Source organism: Nicotiana tabacum, chromosome 15 (assembly GCF_000715075.1).
Source record: "Nicotiana tabacum cultivar K326 chromosome 15, ASM71507v2, whole genome shotgun sequence".
Taxonomy (NCBI): domain Eukaryota; kingdom Viridiplantae; phylum Streptophyta; class Magnoliopsida; order Solanales; family Solanaceae; genus Nicotiana; species Nicotiana tabacum.
Window position 1 is genome coordinate 2,342,906 of NC_134094.1, and position 14,306 is coordinate 2,357,211.

Below are 14,306 nucleotides of genomic sequence, written 5' to 3' on the forward strand. Positions count from 1 at the left end.
ATAGTGATGGCTTACCGTAACAAAAATAGAACGTCACCTTCTTATAAATAAAAACATCCCATCTCTCCTAATATTAATCGTGTCATTACATAGGTGATATCATAAATCCAATTAAAGCTATTACATAAATGACATCATAAATCCAATTAACTATTTGGTGGGCAGTTTTTCCTCCTCAAATCCACTAATGGTACCTCGTCAAGAAAATAAAAACAAAAAATAAAAACAAAAGAAACATATAAAAGTAAAAACAATTTCACTATTAACCGACCCAAGTTATAAAAGATATTCACAAATAAAGTGTCACGTAGGATAGTGAGAAAAGAATAATGTACTATTTAAAATTTCCTGCTAAAATATCTCGCTAAATCCCGCCCTTTTCCTTCGTACCACCTTCTCATATATACTCTTCATTGCCAATATCTGAACGACTGTACCACCAAAAACTATAATGACGGTGAACTCCGTACCGGCGGCCGGCGTCGACGTCGACGTCGGAGTTGATCGATTAGCAATGCACGCGTTTTCTCAGCCTAAAATCGACCCTCAGCAGTTCATTCAGCTTTGCCTCTCACTTGCTAGGTCCATTTTCCTTCTCGAACCTTCTTTGTAGTTGCTACAGTTGTTTGGTATAATATACTATAGGTTTTTAGCCATCGCGCGTTCAAAAATGGTGATTTTTTTTTTTGCTTAATATCTAGGTTTTTGCTGATTTTTATTTTGAATTTTAGCTCTCGCGCGTTAATAGATTTTTTCTCATTTTTCTTCTTGAATCTTCTAAGACGGAAGAAGGAGAGACTTGGCGCAACTGGTAAAGTTGCTGTCATGTGACCACGAGGTTAAGGGTTCGAGCCGTGTAAACAGTGTGGTCAGCAGTGGCGGATCCAGAATTTTTATCGAGGGGTGTCAAAATATAAATAATTAGATACATCGAAAATTTAAGGGGAGTCAACGTATATTAAATATATATAAAATAAAAAAAATTATCTAGCAAAATAGTGTAATTCTCCGCCACTGGTGGTCAGGCCCTTACCCAAGCTTAGTGCACCGGGCTGCTCTTTAATCTTCTAAGACGGAAACACATAAATACGCTACTTTTGTAGTGATTGCTATTAAAAAGTACGTGTTCGACCGAACCTAGTTGCTTTGTTCCATTGAATATGTACAAATTATTAATTTAGGACCCAGTCACTTAAAAGGACTATAATTCCGAACTCATAAGCTTCAAATTCTTGCACCGCCTCTGTCCGTGCATGCCCTTATAATTTTTACTACATGTAATATGCTACTTTATAGCGCTCGTGCACTCAAATGTGTGCTTAATATCTACGTTTTCGGTGATTTTTTTATTTTGAATTTTAGCTTTCACGTTTATTGTTTGAGCAAATAATTGCATTTAACGCATACTCTGCTTAATCTCTAGTTTTATAAAAAAAAGATATTTAGCCCTCGATATTATTGCATTTTTAGTGTACTGTTATCTAGTTTTTTTGCTTTCTTTTTTTGAATTTTAGTTGGGCTTTCAGGAAAAATACTTTTTGTGCTTAATATCTGGGTTTTTACTCAGTTTTCTATCTAGTTTTAGCCTTCATGCATAAATTGGTTTTTGGGCATATTAGCACATCTTTTCTGTACTCTGCATTATATCTAGGTTCTTTTGCTCAAATGTATTTGAGTATTTCGCGCTCACGTTCAGAAAATATATATTTTGTGCTTACTTTCTCTCAAAAATTTATATAGGTGCTTACTAATTTTTCTTCGAGTTTTTAGCCATTGCATGTTAAAAGTATGACAATTTAAATTTTTATGTTTTTTTTGATACGGGGATATTGATGCATTTTACATAGTGTATTGTGCATTTGTGCTTAATTATGATTACAATTTATTCCTAGAAGAATGTGGATGTGGTGTCTAATGTGCGGCTACTTATTCAGCTTGAGAGTTTTAGTTGTTTCGAAGCAGATAGATGAATTTTAAAGCAGTTTTTTTTCCTGATGGTTTTCTAAGACTTTATTACTAGTTGTTGATATAGGCTATTGGTGGTAGGCGTGGGCGCTTCCACTGTCACACAAGAGTAATGAGTGCATGTATTTTGCACCTAACTGGCTTAAATCTTGGATCCACCTTTCTAAGTTGAAGATGCTCCCTAGTGATATTAAACTAGCTTTTAACTACTAAACGCATTAACCAAATAACAAATAAACATATAAACAAAGAAGTAGGCAATTACTTCCTAATATTTTCCTTATTTTTGAGGAAGAGCTTATCAGATATATGGCTTGTTCAGAGGACTTTCTATGTAGTATTTGAAACTTCGTTCTGAATGGAAATTCTTGACCAATCTATTATGGTATTAAATGTCGCATTTGCTATGCTCTCATGTAATATTTCAGTATGTTGCCAATTGGAATGAAAGGCTAAAGGTCGTGTGATATCTCTTTTAATTCTCATTAGCTCGTTGTCCGCAAGAGTGACACATTGGTATTTCATCATGCAAAATAGTTTTATTTCCTCCATCTCTTTCAGAATCCTGCGGTTAAATTAGGAATATGAGTCTCTTTCTTCTATGTGGTGTCAAATCAGCTAGGAAAGTGGTAGTGATGATTTTTTTGTAAATATTTTATTTCCTTATTGATGTCTTGGCGATGACGGTGTGACATCTTTATCCCATAGGAGTTAGAGATAAAAAAAACTTGGTTCTTAAAAACACCTTCATATTTGCTGGCTCTGGTGTGCCATTTTTGGTTATATCCTAATATATTATGAAACCTTCATGCGTTTTCGGTGTTGGTACCCCAAATTATGCTTCTCTTTTGTTAATCACATTGTTTTCATTTACTATAGAACTATAAAAGACTTGTATATTGCTCTTTTGTTAATCACATTGTATTTTCCTTTGTGTTGATCAGTCACATTGTTTTTCATCTACTATAGAAGACTAGTAAGTTCGTTTGAGAAAGTTAATTTACATGCAGTATCGCCCTTCCAATCATGTTTTTGCTCTAAATCTATTGATGTTGTTCTGATTGAGCTGTGAATTGCTGCAATCCGTTGACTGATTGCAAACCATGTGATCTGTATAATCCAGGTTGCAAAGATTATGTACTCTTCAATCCCAAGTGCGCAATTTTTCTTATTTAGGCCATAGTTTCCTATCTGTAACAGTTCACCTATTTATCAGATAAATAACCGAAGTTTAAGTTCTTCTTTTGCTAAATTCATCTCATGATGTTAGATATGCAGACGCCATTGTGATTCCTCAATGCTAGCACATGTCATGGTCCTTATGATTTCTGTCAAGGTAATTTTGGAAACTAGTCAACTTTTATGTGATAAATTTTGAAAGAATGTGTGTTACAGGGAAATTTTACTGGTAACATTCAGTGCCAAGCTAGTACTGAATGTGAACAACCATTACAAAGCAGAGAATCCTATGAACCTCCGAGGAGTCCAGAATGTCTAAACTTACATTGTAATCGTTTTTATAAACAGCATACGTCACCTTTTTAGATATTGAATACTGCTGGTAACTAAATAAGTGTTTTCTTCTTTCCATAAAAGCATCTTTTGGTTCCTTTCGAGCAAAATGCTCCACATTATACATTTAGAGAGGATTTCATAAATGCTTCCCGGTAAACAAGTTGGCCTAAAATATCTAACATCCTTTGCATCCAGCTTCTTAGGTACGGGTGCAATAAAGGTTGCGTAAGAGCTTTTCTCCGTGCATCCTCTCAAGAAGAAATGTTCGAATGTATCCATAATATCATTCTTCAAGATGCACATCATTTTTGGAAAATGGCTAAGAGCATAAGCCAGTGGTGGAACGGGAAGACCCATGATGTAGAAGATCATAACATGAGTGATTCGGCAGATTTGGATTCATATATAACATGAGTGATTCGGCAGATTTGTGTATATACATATATCCACCATGTGGTACTTCATTCTACGATATATATAAGATCTATCTGTGTATGTATTATCATCTACATCCAGAATGCCGTATGCTTTGGAAGAAGCTTGTATAGTTTGGAAAGGGGTTTAGAAGATTTCACAAAACTTTTATCACTTAGTTTTCGATTTCTGGGGAATATATTAGCTGATGAATTAGTAGTTCTATAGTAATTCCATCCTGCCTGGGTGCTTTATCGTCAACACCTTTAGTGACTTTAAGCACTTCTTCCTCAGCAGAGGGGCTCTGGAGCCATTCTCTTTCATACCAGTGTGACCAGATTTTTATCACACCAATCAGGTCTCCTCAATTCCTCCTCCTTAAACAAGTTTCCATAAACATCCAGTATATGATTTTCAACCCTAGCGTGATTATCAACCAGTTCTCCTTTAATCTCCATTTTATCTATGTTGTAGTACCTTTTGTGAGCATTCATCATCTTATGAAAGAAACTCGTATTTTTATGTCCATTATGAAGCCACAGAACCTTTGACTTTTGTCTCCACGAAATTCTTCTGCGGTGGCAATTTCCTCCAACTAACCAAAGGGAATCTCCGTTCTGTTATCCCCATCTTCTTTCTCCATTTGGTCCAAAGTCATCAATTTGGTTCAAGCTGCAATCTCTATGAGGTTTTAATGTGGATATAGCTAAAAATAGAATACAGTGGAGTTAAAAGGATCCATATATGCGACACTAACCTATGGGATTAAGACTTATTTGTTTTTTTCTTGGATTAAGCCTTAAGTTTATTTAGGGATAAGTGTAGGTGCAGAGAACCTCTATTTTAGAGAATATTCATCTGTCATAGAAGACAAATTACTTACATATATTGGAAATGGGTCCAAAATTCCAAATTGAGAAATGATAGAGGAGGGATAGAAGCTTTTATGTGGTGGCCCAAGTGCTAAGAAGCTCTGATTCGTATTGCCGAACCCAACTAGTTTAGGATTGAGACTCAGTTAATTGATTGGTCGGATAAATATTTCCCCCTCCAATGAAATTCTCCTGTGCATTGTTCGAGCTCTATCGTTCACTATTGTGAATGCAATACCCTGTAAACTTCTATGCCTAGGTTGGTGGTTTGTTTGTTTATTAAACTATATGGTATTTTTCAAGACATACTTGAGCTTGTTGATTACCACTTTGACTGCCATAAAAATGCTCGTTATTGGCACTTCCTGCAGTTCTCCATTGACCTGGTTCTTTATATGATAGAATGCTTGTCAGAGCGGGTGGTTTACAGAGAAAGATACCGAAGAACTTTCTAATCTTGCAAATGAGGTTGATAAAGCTTCCTGGTTTGCTATGTTTGCTTACCTATCTCTGCTTCTTGAAATTAGTTTTATATTGATTTTCTTTTCCTTTTCCTGTTCGCATGTTTAGATTTCTAGCAGCTTCTGCAGTACATTAGATTTTAAAACTGAACCAAGCAGTTCTCTGACAATTATTTCGACAATAATGTCAAGGTAAGCATCTTGTCCTTGAATGGCATCTGAATTTATGAATCTTTTTTATGCTTTGGTCAAATTATCTCACATTAATAATTTGCCTTATATATCAAAGATTAATTTTCATAAGAATATTTGTGGTTTTACTTGAGGGTTTAATTTAGCTGGTGTTTAAATTCTTACGGTTGAAGAATCTTGTATATCATCCATTTATTTTTCGTTATTATTACTTCTACTCACATTACCATTTTGGCAATTCTTTTACTAAGTGATATTGCAACACTGAAGGCTAATGCCTAACATGTGAAAGTAACAAATCCCATTCTTTCCTTACAAGAAAAAGGTCTAGTTTGAAGCTTGACCATAGAGGTTGCATTTTTTATGCTACACTTCTCTAACTTAAAAGTTCATGCAAGAGGGATTATCCTAAAGATGTAGGGACATAGTGTTTTATGTTGGTTGATTATTTCTGTTTCCCTCCCTTATTAAAAAAGGTTTCTATTTCCTTTTTTGGAATCATTTTGTTCCTGAGCCTGGAAGAGGTCTTGGAGTCTAGTTTGTTTGAATTACATGAAAGGGCTACTACCACTTATAAAATTAGATGATGTACTTTCCTTTTTAGTCTGTTCCAAAATAAATGGCACATTTCTAAATTTGGAAATAATTCAACTTTAAACTCTTTATTTTACCCATTTTATCCTTAATGAGAATTGAGAAGCTTTTATAACCACACAAATGTCATGCCCCACAAAGCTTTTACCCCTTAAGCTTTTAAGACCACAAGTTTCAAAAGTCTTTTTTTTTTCTTTTCTTAAACTCCGTGCGGAGTCAAAGTACCTCATCTAAATTGAAACGGAGGGAGTAAGTGATATTGCAACACTGAAGGCTAATGCCTAACATGTGAAAGTAACAAATCCCATTTTTCCCTTACAAGAAAAAGGTCTAGTTTGAAGCTTGACCATAGAGGTTGCATTTTTATGCTACACTTCTCTAACTTAAAAGTTCATGCAAGAGGGATTATCCTAAAGATGTAGGGACATAGTGTTTTATGTTGGTTGATTATTTCTGTTTCCCTCCCTTATTAAAAAAGGTTTCTATTTCCTTTTAAGGAATCATTTTGTTCCTGAGCCTGGAAGAGGTCTTGGAGTCTAGTTTGTTTGAATTACATGAAAGGGCTACCACTTATAAAAAACATGGAAGGGAGTATCCTTTCCTTTTCAATCATGGAGGATTTATTAATACTAAAGGGAAATTTTTTGGTTACGAGGTACTTCATCAAAATTTTAGATTGTTTTCACTTTCAGCAACTCTCTTGCATAACCTTATTTCTTACATCCTTTATCAAAAACTTTATTTCTTATATCTTAACTACGATGAACTTGGTTCCTTCTTCATTTATTTGCCCACTGATCTTATACTATTTGGACAAAATCTCCAAGCTCACCTTGGGTGTTAAAATACTGTAGTTGCACTTATGGTACCAGACTGCATAGGAGAGAGGTGATAAGGCTCCCTACTTATGTCAAATATCCTACTGGCTAGCTGACCTTGTAATGAATTAGAGTGATTGGGCTTTAAACAGGACTTAAGAAATTCTATGGAATTAGTTCTGACGATATATCCATCTCAGAAGGGTAGGAAAATAGAAAAAGAGGAGAGACCTAAAGGTGCTTAAAGTAATTTTATAATATTAACAAGCAGCTAAAAAGAGTATGCTAATTCAAAAACTCATTCTACTAATACAAAATGTCATGTGCCGTTTATGGTATAGCCCTTAGTTTTGGATTTCTGCCTCTGTTGAGGTCCTCGACGATGGTAGAGAATATCATTGATGTACTTATGCTGGCTACATTATCAGTTTACTTATTTAAATAACTACAGAGGAGTCAAAGTGGAGAGATCGGTACAATGATTGAGTGGTCAAAGTGTGCCTACTCATACTGTATTGCGGTCATTGGTTTATTAGTGATACTCAATAAATAGTTAAATTAATACAAAATGCTGGGTCCTATATTTCTGTATGCATTTCAGGAATTGTCTGATGTTACAGCCACTAAGTTATAGTTTACTCATATTCAGCATTTGCTGCTAGCTGTTATTTGGTGTTGTGACATGTATATCTCATGGCTTTCTTCCACTGTTCGATTAGAGGTTAATTTTTCCATAGTTGAGTCTACTTGGTTAGTTCAATTTTTTCCTTGGAATATGTGCTTAACTACATTTCAGTCACTTGCTTGTGTGCAAATTTGCAGATTTTATCCACGGCTGAAAATGGGTCAGATAATTTGTTTCCTCGAAGCCAAGGTAGTAACTTAAAACACAGCCCCTTACGGGTGGCCAGTGAGCTAGTGTAACTGTATTGCTGGTGATACTGATGCCATATTTTTTGTCAATCTTGTAGCCTGGATTTGGTGCCTTCGTGAATGATTTCCAAATAACGAAGAATACAAATCTTTCTAAAGGAGAGAAAGCAGTAAGAACACTTCTACATATTATCATAAATTACACCTTTGTATCTTTTTCCCTTTGCAGCAAGTACACAAGAGTCTCAGTATTGATTGAGGACATTACGTGTGCTTTCATTACCTGTATTTTGTTATTCATCAGTTCATTGCTCTTGACTTCTTATTTTTCGTTCCAGCAACTCCTCAAAGTTGGAAACCTTGATTAGCTCAGGAAAATATGGCTCATTTTTATGTTTCCTTTTATCTGCAGAGATTATTTGTTGCACAAATAGATAATCTGGAGACCTCACTATGTCTTATAACGCCTCCTCAAGTGAAGTATGAAAATCTTTTAGCTTTTACTGAGTGAAATGATGTCCGCTTATTGACTTCATATTTGACAGGTTAATTCCTCTGACAATTCTGATTGCCGTTCATTTCACTTGTGCAGCTTTCTCCTAAATGGGACGGCAGTGGGAAAGAGGAATATTGAGTTAATGGTTGTTACTGCTAAAACTTTGGAGATGTGTTTCTATAGGGATGTCTTATGTCTTATTGGGGCTCAAATTACTTTTATGTTGTTTTGGTAGGACCTTGGACCTCAGCTTCCAACTCCTGTATCTCAAATGCTTAAATTTGGAATGAATCTTCTTCAAGCTGTGGGCCAATTTAACGGTATGTTTGAAAATACGTTCCGGCATTTTTATTATTTAAAAAAACTGTATAATACTGACTCTTCTCTGTGTTCATTGTGAAGGAAATTATATCATAGCTGTTGCCTACATGAGTGAGATCTCTACCTCTGTCGAGGCCACACTCCCTGATTATGAGCAGCCTCCTGTTTCTTCCGTTGATCCAGGTTTGCTCTTATTGTATTTTTTCACAGGAAGAAAAATTACTGCTGAGATCTTTTTGTCAAAGTTTTTGGCATTTTTACACTGACTTTTACATGTTCTTCTTAGCTCGCTTGACTAGATGTATTGTTCAAGTTCACCATTCCCATCATCCCCCAACTGAAAGTCTGAAGAGAAATCCTTTTAAGGAGAAATGATTAATATACTACTTTGTTTATGCAGATTCTGAGATTATTGAGGGGCCATCAAGAATTTCTCTGAATTGCCCCATAAGGTATGCTTCTAATCTTTGTTACTTCGGAAATTGATAAGGCTGTCTATATGAAATGGCATTATCTTGAAGTGTGTGTAACTTTTTCTTTTCCCCTCTGTCCACTTCTGTTTGATGATGATTAATAAAAGAAGTTGATATGCATGATTAGCTTCATTTTTTTTATCGTCATAGTAAAAGACAAAAATATTACCTCAAACTCGAAATGACACTGCTCTTTGTGCTTTCCTTTATTACCTCAAACTCGAAATGACACTGCTCTTTGTGCTTTCTTCTACGACGACATGGCTGCCATCTTGGTACCCTCAGTTATTAGAGGTTGGTAAGACCCCCCCTCCCCTCCCAAAAAAAATGTATGCAAGAAGGAATCTGCCATTTTAGTAAGTTGATGACACAAGTTGTGTTTCTAAGATGCCCCACGCACCTCGAATATGCCATGCACTGCATTAGCCCTATGCAAAGCTGTCAATGCCAACTGAAACAAGGAAAAAGAACCTAAATCAGAAAATTATCTGAGAAGATGGGCACGTGAGGATCATCTATCGCACATTTGACTCTGGTATCCAACAAGGTCATCAGATAAATTTTTCTCATGATTGACATACAGTACCATTCAATTATCATCAGAAAAAGTGTCCAAAAAATAGTAATGAAGAAAACGGAACCTACTGGACCTTATTCTGCCATTCTAGTTAAGTTGATGGGCTATGTTATGTTTTTTAAACTTATTTTGATCATAACATATCAAAGATAAAACGTCAGCTCTCATGTAGAAAGAGAGAATCATCTTGATTGTGTGAAATTTTGATCTGAGTTACTTTAATATATACACCTTAAGGTTTTAGGGTTTCAGGACAATTGTCTCCATTAGTCTGAACTCTAGACTTTCTAAATGAATAAGGACTACTTGGTTTATGAAAATTTTGGTCTGTGAATTAGGAATGAGGGCAAAGAAATGGTTGAGATAAGGTACTTCCTTGCATATTTATAAGCATATTTGTTTTGCATCAACATAATTTGTTTTCAATAAGGGTGCATTGGTCATTTCAAACAGATAGTTGGTCATCAATTAAAGAGCCTAAATTTCGAAACAGTGAGCCATTGTAGTTGTAATTAACTGTGGGGAGTCCAAGTGTATTTACCTCTTTTACTAGCCCTTGCCCAAAAAGATACGCTTCTTTCGTTTCCTTTCAACTTCTTCTGATGCTGGCTGCAGTGTGTTAAATTTACTGATTACTGTTTCTTCGCTTTTACAGCTTCAGACGTTTTAAAACTCCAGTGAAAGGAAATTCCTGCAAACATCTTCAGGTGCATGCCCTTTTGTGTGATTAAAAATAAATTATTATCCGATCTCTTATGCTAGAGTATTTTATAGCTGGCATGCATGTTGGAAACTTGCCTCTACTTTTCGTCTGTCATTAGTTTTTTATTTGAGGTCTTTAATCTGTTAGAAATATGGACGTGGCTGATCCTCCATAAGACAGACATCTAATGTATAGGTTCCTCGGCAAATCTTGAAGAATCTTATAGATTCGTATCAGCATTGACAGATGTTCTGAATTATGAAAATCCCAGCGAGAAGCTTCAAGGGCGCAGATTATGCGGACTATATGTGATATCTTATTTTAGTCATTATTTCTTCACCATTTCACCTGATCTTACTACGGGTTTGCACTCTTTGTGCTTTTCTTGGCAGTGTTTTGACTTTGAAAACTATGTCGACATAAATTCAAGGAGACCATCGTGGCGCTCATTGTAATCAGCATGTGTGTTTCACTGATATTCATATTGATCAAGATATGTTCAAGGCAAGTGGAATGCTGTATTATGCTTTACACAAATTACCTGTCTAGAAGTAATATTCTTTTTCTTTTAAAGGTTTTGAAAGAGGTGGGTGATGATGTCATAGATGTCATGATATCCTCAGTTGGTTCATGGAAGGCGATTATGGAAAGTAATGACCATACTGAGAAGCCCAAGGATAAAACCCCTGACTTTGCTCAAGATAGTTCACAGCGAGGTTCTGATGGGCTTTCAAATGCCCACAGTGATGTTCTAGATCTTACTGAGATAGATGATGAAATGAATCCAATGATTACTGCTGAAACTGAAGACAGAAAAAATCTTGCATCAATCAATGTACAGAACACGACAGCAGTGATTAATCCATGTGAAATCTCTCAAACAGGTGCTTCTTATTTGGCGGATGATTTCTGGCCAGGAATATATTTGGCAAGTTTGCAGACTGGCGGTGCTTCTGAGCCTGCTAGAACCAATTTGTTGCAACCGCCTGTCTTAACAGATGCAATATCTCCCGCTCTCAATCCAGAAGGAAATGGTCTTATTCCAACCTTTGTACTTCAGAGTGGACTATCTTCTCCCAATATACTGCAGTTACAACAGTTCCAATTCGGAAACTCTTCAATTAGCAATGAATATGGAATGTTTCCATCTGCGTCCAGGGATGTATATAGAACTCCAGTTGCAGTTACAGCCCATATGCAGACTCCTGTTTGTCAGCAGAGACAACAAAACACAATGAATCCCTTGTTCCACACTGGCCCTTCAGCAGCTACTCAGGATTTGCCTACTGAATCATTGGATGGTTCCAATGTAAGAAGTGTCTTGGAGAGACAACAGTTTTCCTTTTCTGGCTTGAATCTGCTTCAGGCACGTATGACATCGTCAGCATTACCACAGCAGATGACTGCACAGGTGATTAGTTTATCAGCTATTTTCACTGTCATAAAACTATATTTAAGTCTTCTTTGCTGGTTCTGGTTTCTGAGTTTTTTTACCTTCATGTGTGATTGCTGAAACATTGCTTGTTGCTATGGTTCGGAAGACCATCACATGTCTCTATAAAATGTGCATGCTTTCACTTTTTAGGAGTTCCTTCACCGCCTGTAAATTAGCTTGTTTTGCTTACTGTCGCAGATTTCTCCTTTTTAGGCTGCTTATAATATATCTCCAACTTCCTATGTCTCTGTATTTGTCATTATTCTGTTCTGTATGTTGTCTATGGCTTCTAACTACCCTTTTCCTGTGTGCTAGCATTCTCTTGCTCCTCTTCAACCATCTCAACAGGTTGTTGGCCATCAAACTCCAAACCTGAGAACACCCTACTCGATGAGCCAGTCTCAAGGCTTGACCCAACAATGTACTTGGGATAGATGGGAAGCACTGAAGAGAAGTTCACCAGTTGGTGTTGCTCAAGCACAAAAAACTTGTTGCGACCAAACACACTCACGCAAGTATACGCGGTCGTCAAGTAATAAAGTGACTAAAAGTCGGATGTCGAACCCACGAGGACTTATGATTAACTATTAACTAAATTAGACTATCCTAATTATCTAAACAAGAATTAAACCTAAAAATATTTTATTCTAAACTAATTAAATAAAAAAATATAAATAATGAACTTTGAACAGAGAAAGAGCAGATTTTTTATGATATCAATGTAATGAAAATGATCTAGGGTTATGGGCTATCTAGCAATCATATTGTATTCTTAAATTGAATTGACCGACTAATTTATTTAGCTTATTGGTTGACAGGGTTAATATTGCTCATAAGAATCTGTCGAGTTCTTACTCGCCTATTCAAGCTAACCTAACGCCTATATGTCTATGGAGTTAGAATCAACAAGAACGCATGTATAATTCCTGTAAATCAACCAAGCAAGGCAATTAGGTATATGTCTATCCTAACCATGAATCCGTTCCCCGATGCCCGAGTTCAAGAACTTGCCCTACTCAATCCTATATGCAATATAGAATTCCCACTTCGAGTTCAATTCTAGATTCGTAGATAATATTCAATTGGTGATCAAGCAATTAAATAATTAAGTGCAAGATTGAATAAATAAACTAATATGATAAATTAAGAAGTCAAAATCAATATCCGAATAACAATAGTCATGAAAGAACCACAACCCTAGAATGTGAAGTTTAGCTCCATATAGACATGGAAGCCAAACAACAAATCATACAAAGAAACATAAAAATTACTAAGTTTGGTGGGAGAAAGATGGAACTTGATGAATTCCGGCCTCCATAGCTTTGTCGTGGCCTTTTCCCCCTTCCCAATATGTTAGATGACCTAAAAGAGGCGTTTTTGGCTTATATATTGCGTACAAAAGTCGTGGGCCAAAGTTCTCCTATTTCTAATCCAAATCAGCTTCAGGGATTGATGCTAGGGTGGATGCGTCGCATCAACCTCGTCCTCCACTTCTCAGCTTCGCATGCTAGGGTGGATGCTTCGCATCCACCCTTTGTTCCTCCATCTCAGCTTTGCCCATGTGCAGATGCTAAGGCGGATGCTATGGGCCGACTTCACTGCTAAGGGTGCACGAAATCTGATTTTTTCTAGATTGGATGCGACGCATCCAACCCCTCTTCCTCTAGCTAGAGCACCTTTTCTTCATATTTTTGCACTCCAAACACCCTAAATCATCACACACAACTCAATTAGTCATAAAACCAATAGTTAAACCATGTTGGGCATTTTAAAGATCAAATAGCATCAAAAAGCGGTTAAAACATGGGTAAAGTAACATCAACACATATCGAAATATGCCCAACATCACCACCCCACACTTAAACCTTTGTTCGTCCTCGAACAAACCATCAATATAGTAGACGAAACAAAATTAAGCTCTTATCATTCAAAGCACACTACACATATGACCATGGTTATTTGCTACAATTAGGCTCTAGAATATGCATCACATACACTTCCCTTTACTTGTGTCATTCTTTAAAAATATTCAAACAAAGACAACATGCTCACAACAACCCTAACCTCAAAAACCGACTCAATGTCACAATGCACTCATGGCGTGAACACCCAACATCATAGAGAAGTCTAATAACGTTACCTATCCCTCGTGAAACTATGTGCCCTCACAACAAGAACAAGAGAGCGAGTTCAATCCACACATTCGAATCTCATGATCAAATATATTTTAATGATTCACATATATCAAAGAAAATCGCTCACTCTCACAAAGAAGTCACATGCATGCAATTGGTACCATAGACTTGCCCTTAATGTAAATCTCTACTAATGTAAGCTCGCTCGATCTAAAATCAATTAGGACTTTTTTATGGTTGTAATGTGGGCTAAGGGACGGGTAGGATATATTTAAGGAATAGTGACTCACCCTCCTAAGCACTTTAATACATCACAAAATTACTTTAAGCGTATTTTCTTCAACACCACTTCAATTTCACAAATAATATCACCCCTAAAAACAGTCCCTTCTTCTTTAAGCACTACTTTAGTTCATACCCACTAGCAAGAACAAGACAACAATTTATTCATTTCTATTTTTC

At 36.2% G+C, this 14,306-nt stretch overlaps 1 protein-coding gene across 3 annotated transcripts; it reads left to right on the forward strand.

Annotated features, from left to right (window-relative positions):
* Positions 1-303: 303 nt before the first annotated feature.
* Positions 304-10,984, forward strand: LOC107778434 (E4 SUMO-protein ligase PIAL2-like). Of its 3 annotated transcripts, XM_075231926.1 has the most exons (15): positions 304-582; positions 3,089-3,119; positions 3,236-3,301; positions 5,169-5,234; positions 5,337-5,419; positions 7,654-7,705; positions 7,803-7,874; positions 8,117-8,184; positions 8,297-8,345; positions 8,436-8,520; positions 8,603-8,704; positions 8,922-8,973; positions 10,227-10,278; positions 10,667-10,778; positions 10,849-10,984. In XM_075231926.1, exons 1-14 carry the CDS (start codon positions 452-454, stop codon positions 10,727-10,729), a joined length of 972 nt encoding a protein of 323 aa, XP_075088027.1. In that variant the 5' UTR covers positions 304-451; the 3' UTR covers positions 10,730-10,778; positions 10,849-10,984. The 3 variants fall into 3 exon arrangements, with proteins under 3 accessions (XP_075088027.1, XP_075088028.1, XP_075088029.1); XM_075231927.1 differs by lacking the exon at positions 3,089-3,119 and having other exon boundaries at positions 307-582; positions 3,244-3,301; XM_075231928.1 differs by lacking the exon at positions 3,089-3,119 and having other exon boundaries at positions 441-582.
* The last annotated feature ends 3,322 nt before the right edge of the window (positions 10,985-14,306 follow it).

What these genes read in the sequence shown, in the direction of transcription:
- LOC107778434 (XM_075231926.1), top strand. Translation starts at nt 452, where the DNA reads ATGACGGTGAACTCCGTACCGGCGGCCGGCGTCGACGTCGACGTCGGA. An exon ending in CTTTGCCTCTCACTTGCTAG is followed by an intron (nt 583 to 3,088) that starts GTCCATTTTCCT and finishes TGTATAATCCAG; the next exon opens with GTTGCAAAGATTATGTACTC. An exon ending in AGCTGTGGGCCAATTTAACG is followed by an intron (nt 8,521 to 8,602) that starts GTATGTTTGAAA and finishes TTCATTGTGAAG; the next exon opens with GAAATTATATCATAGCTGTT.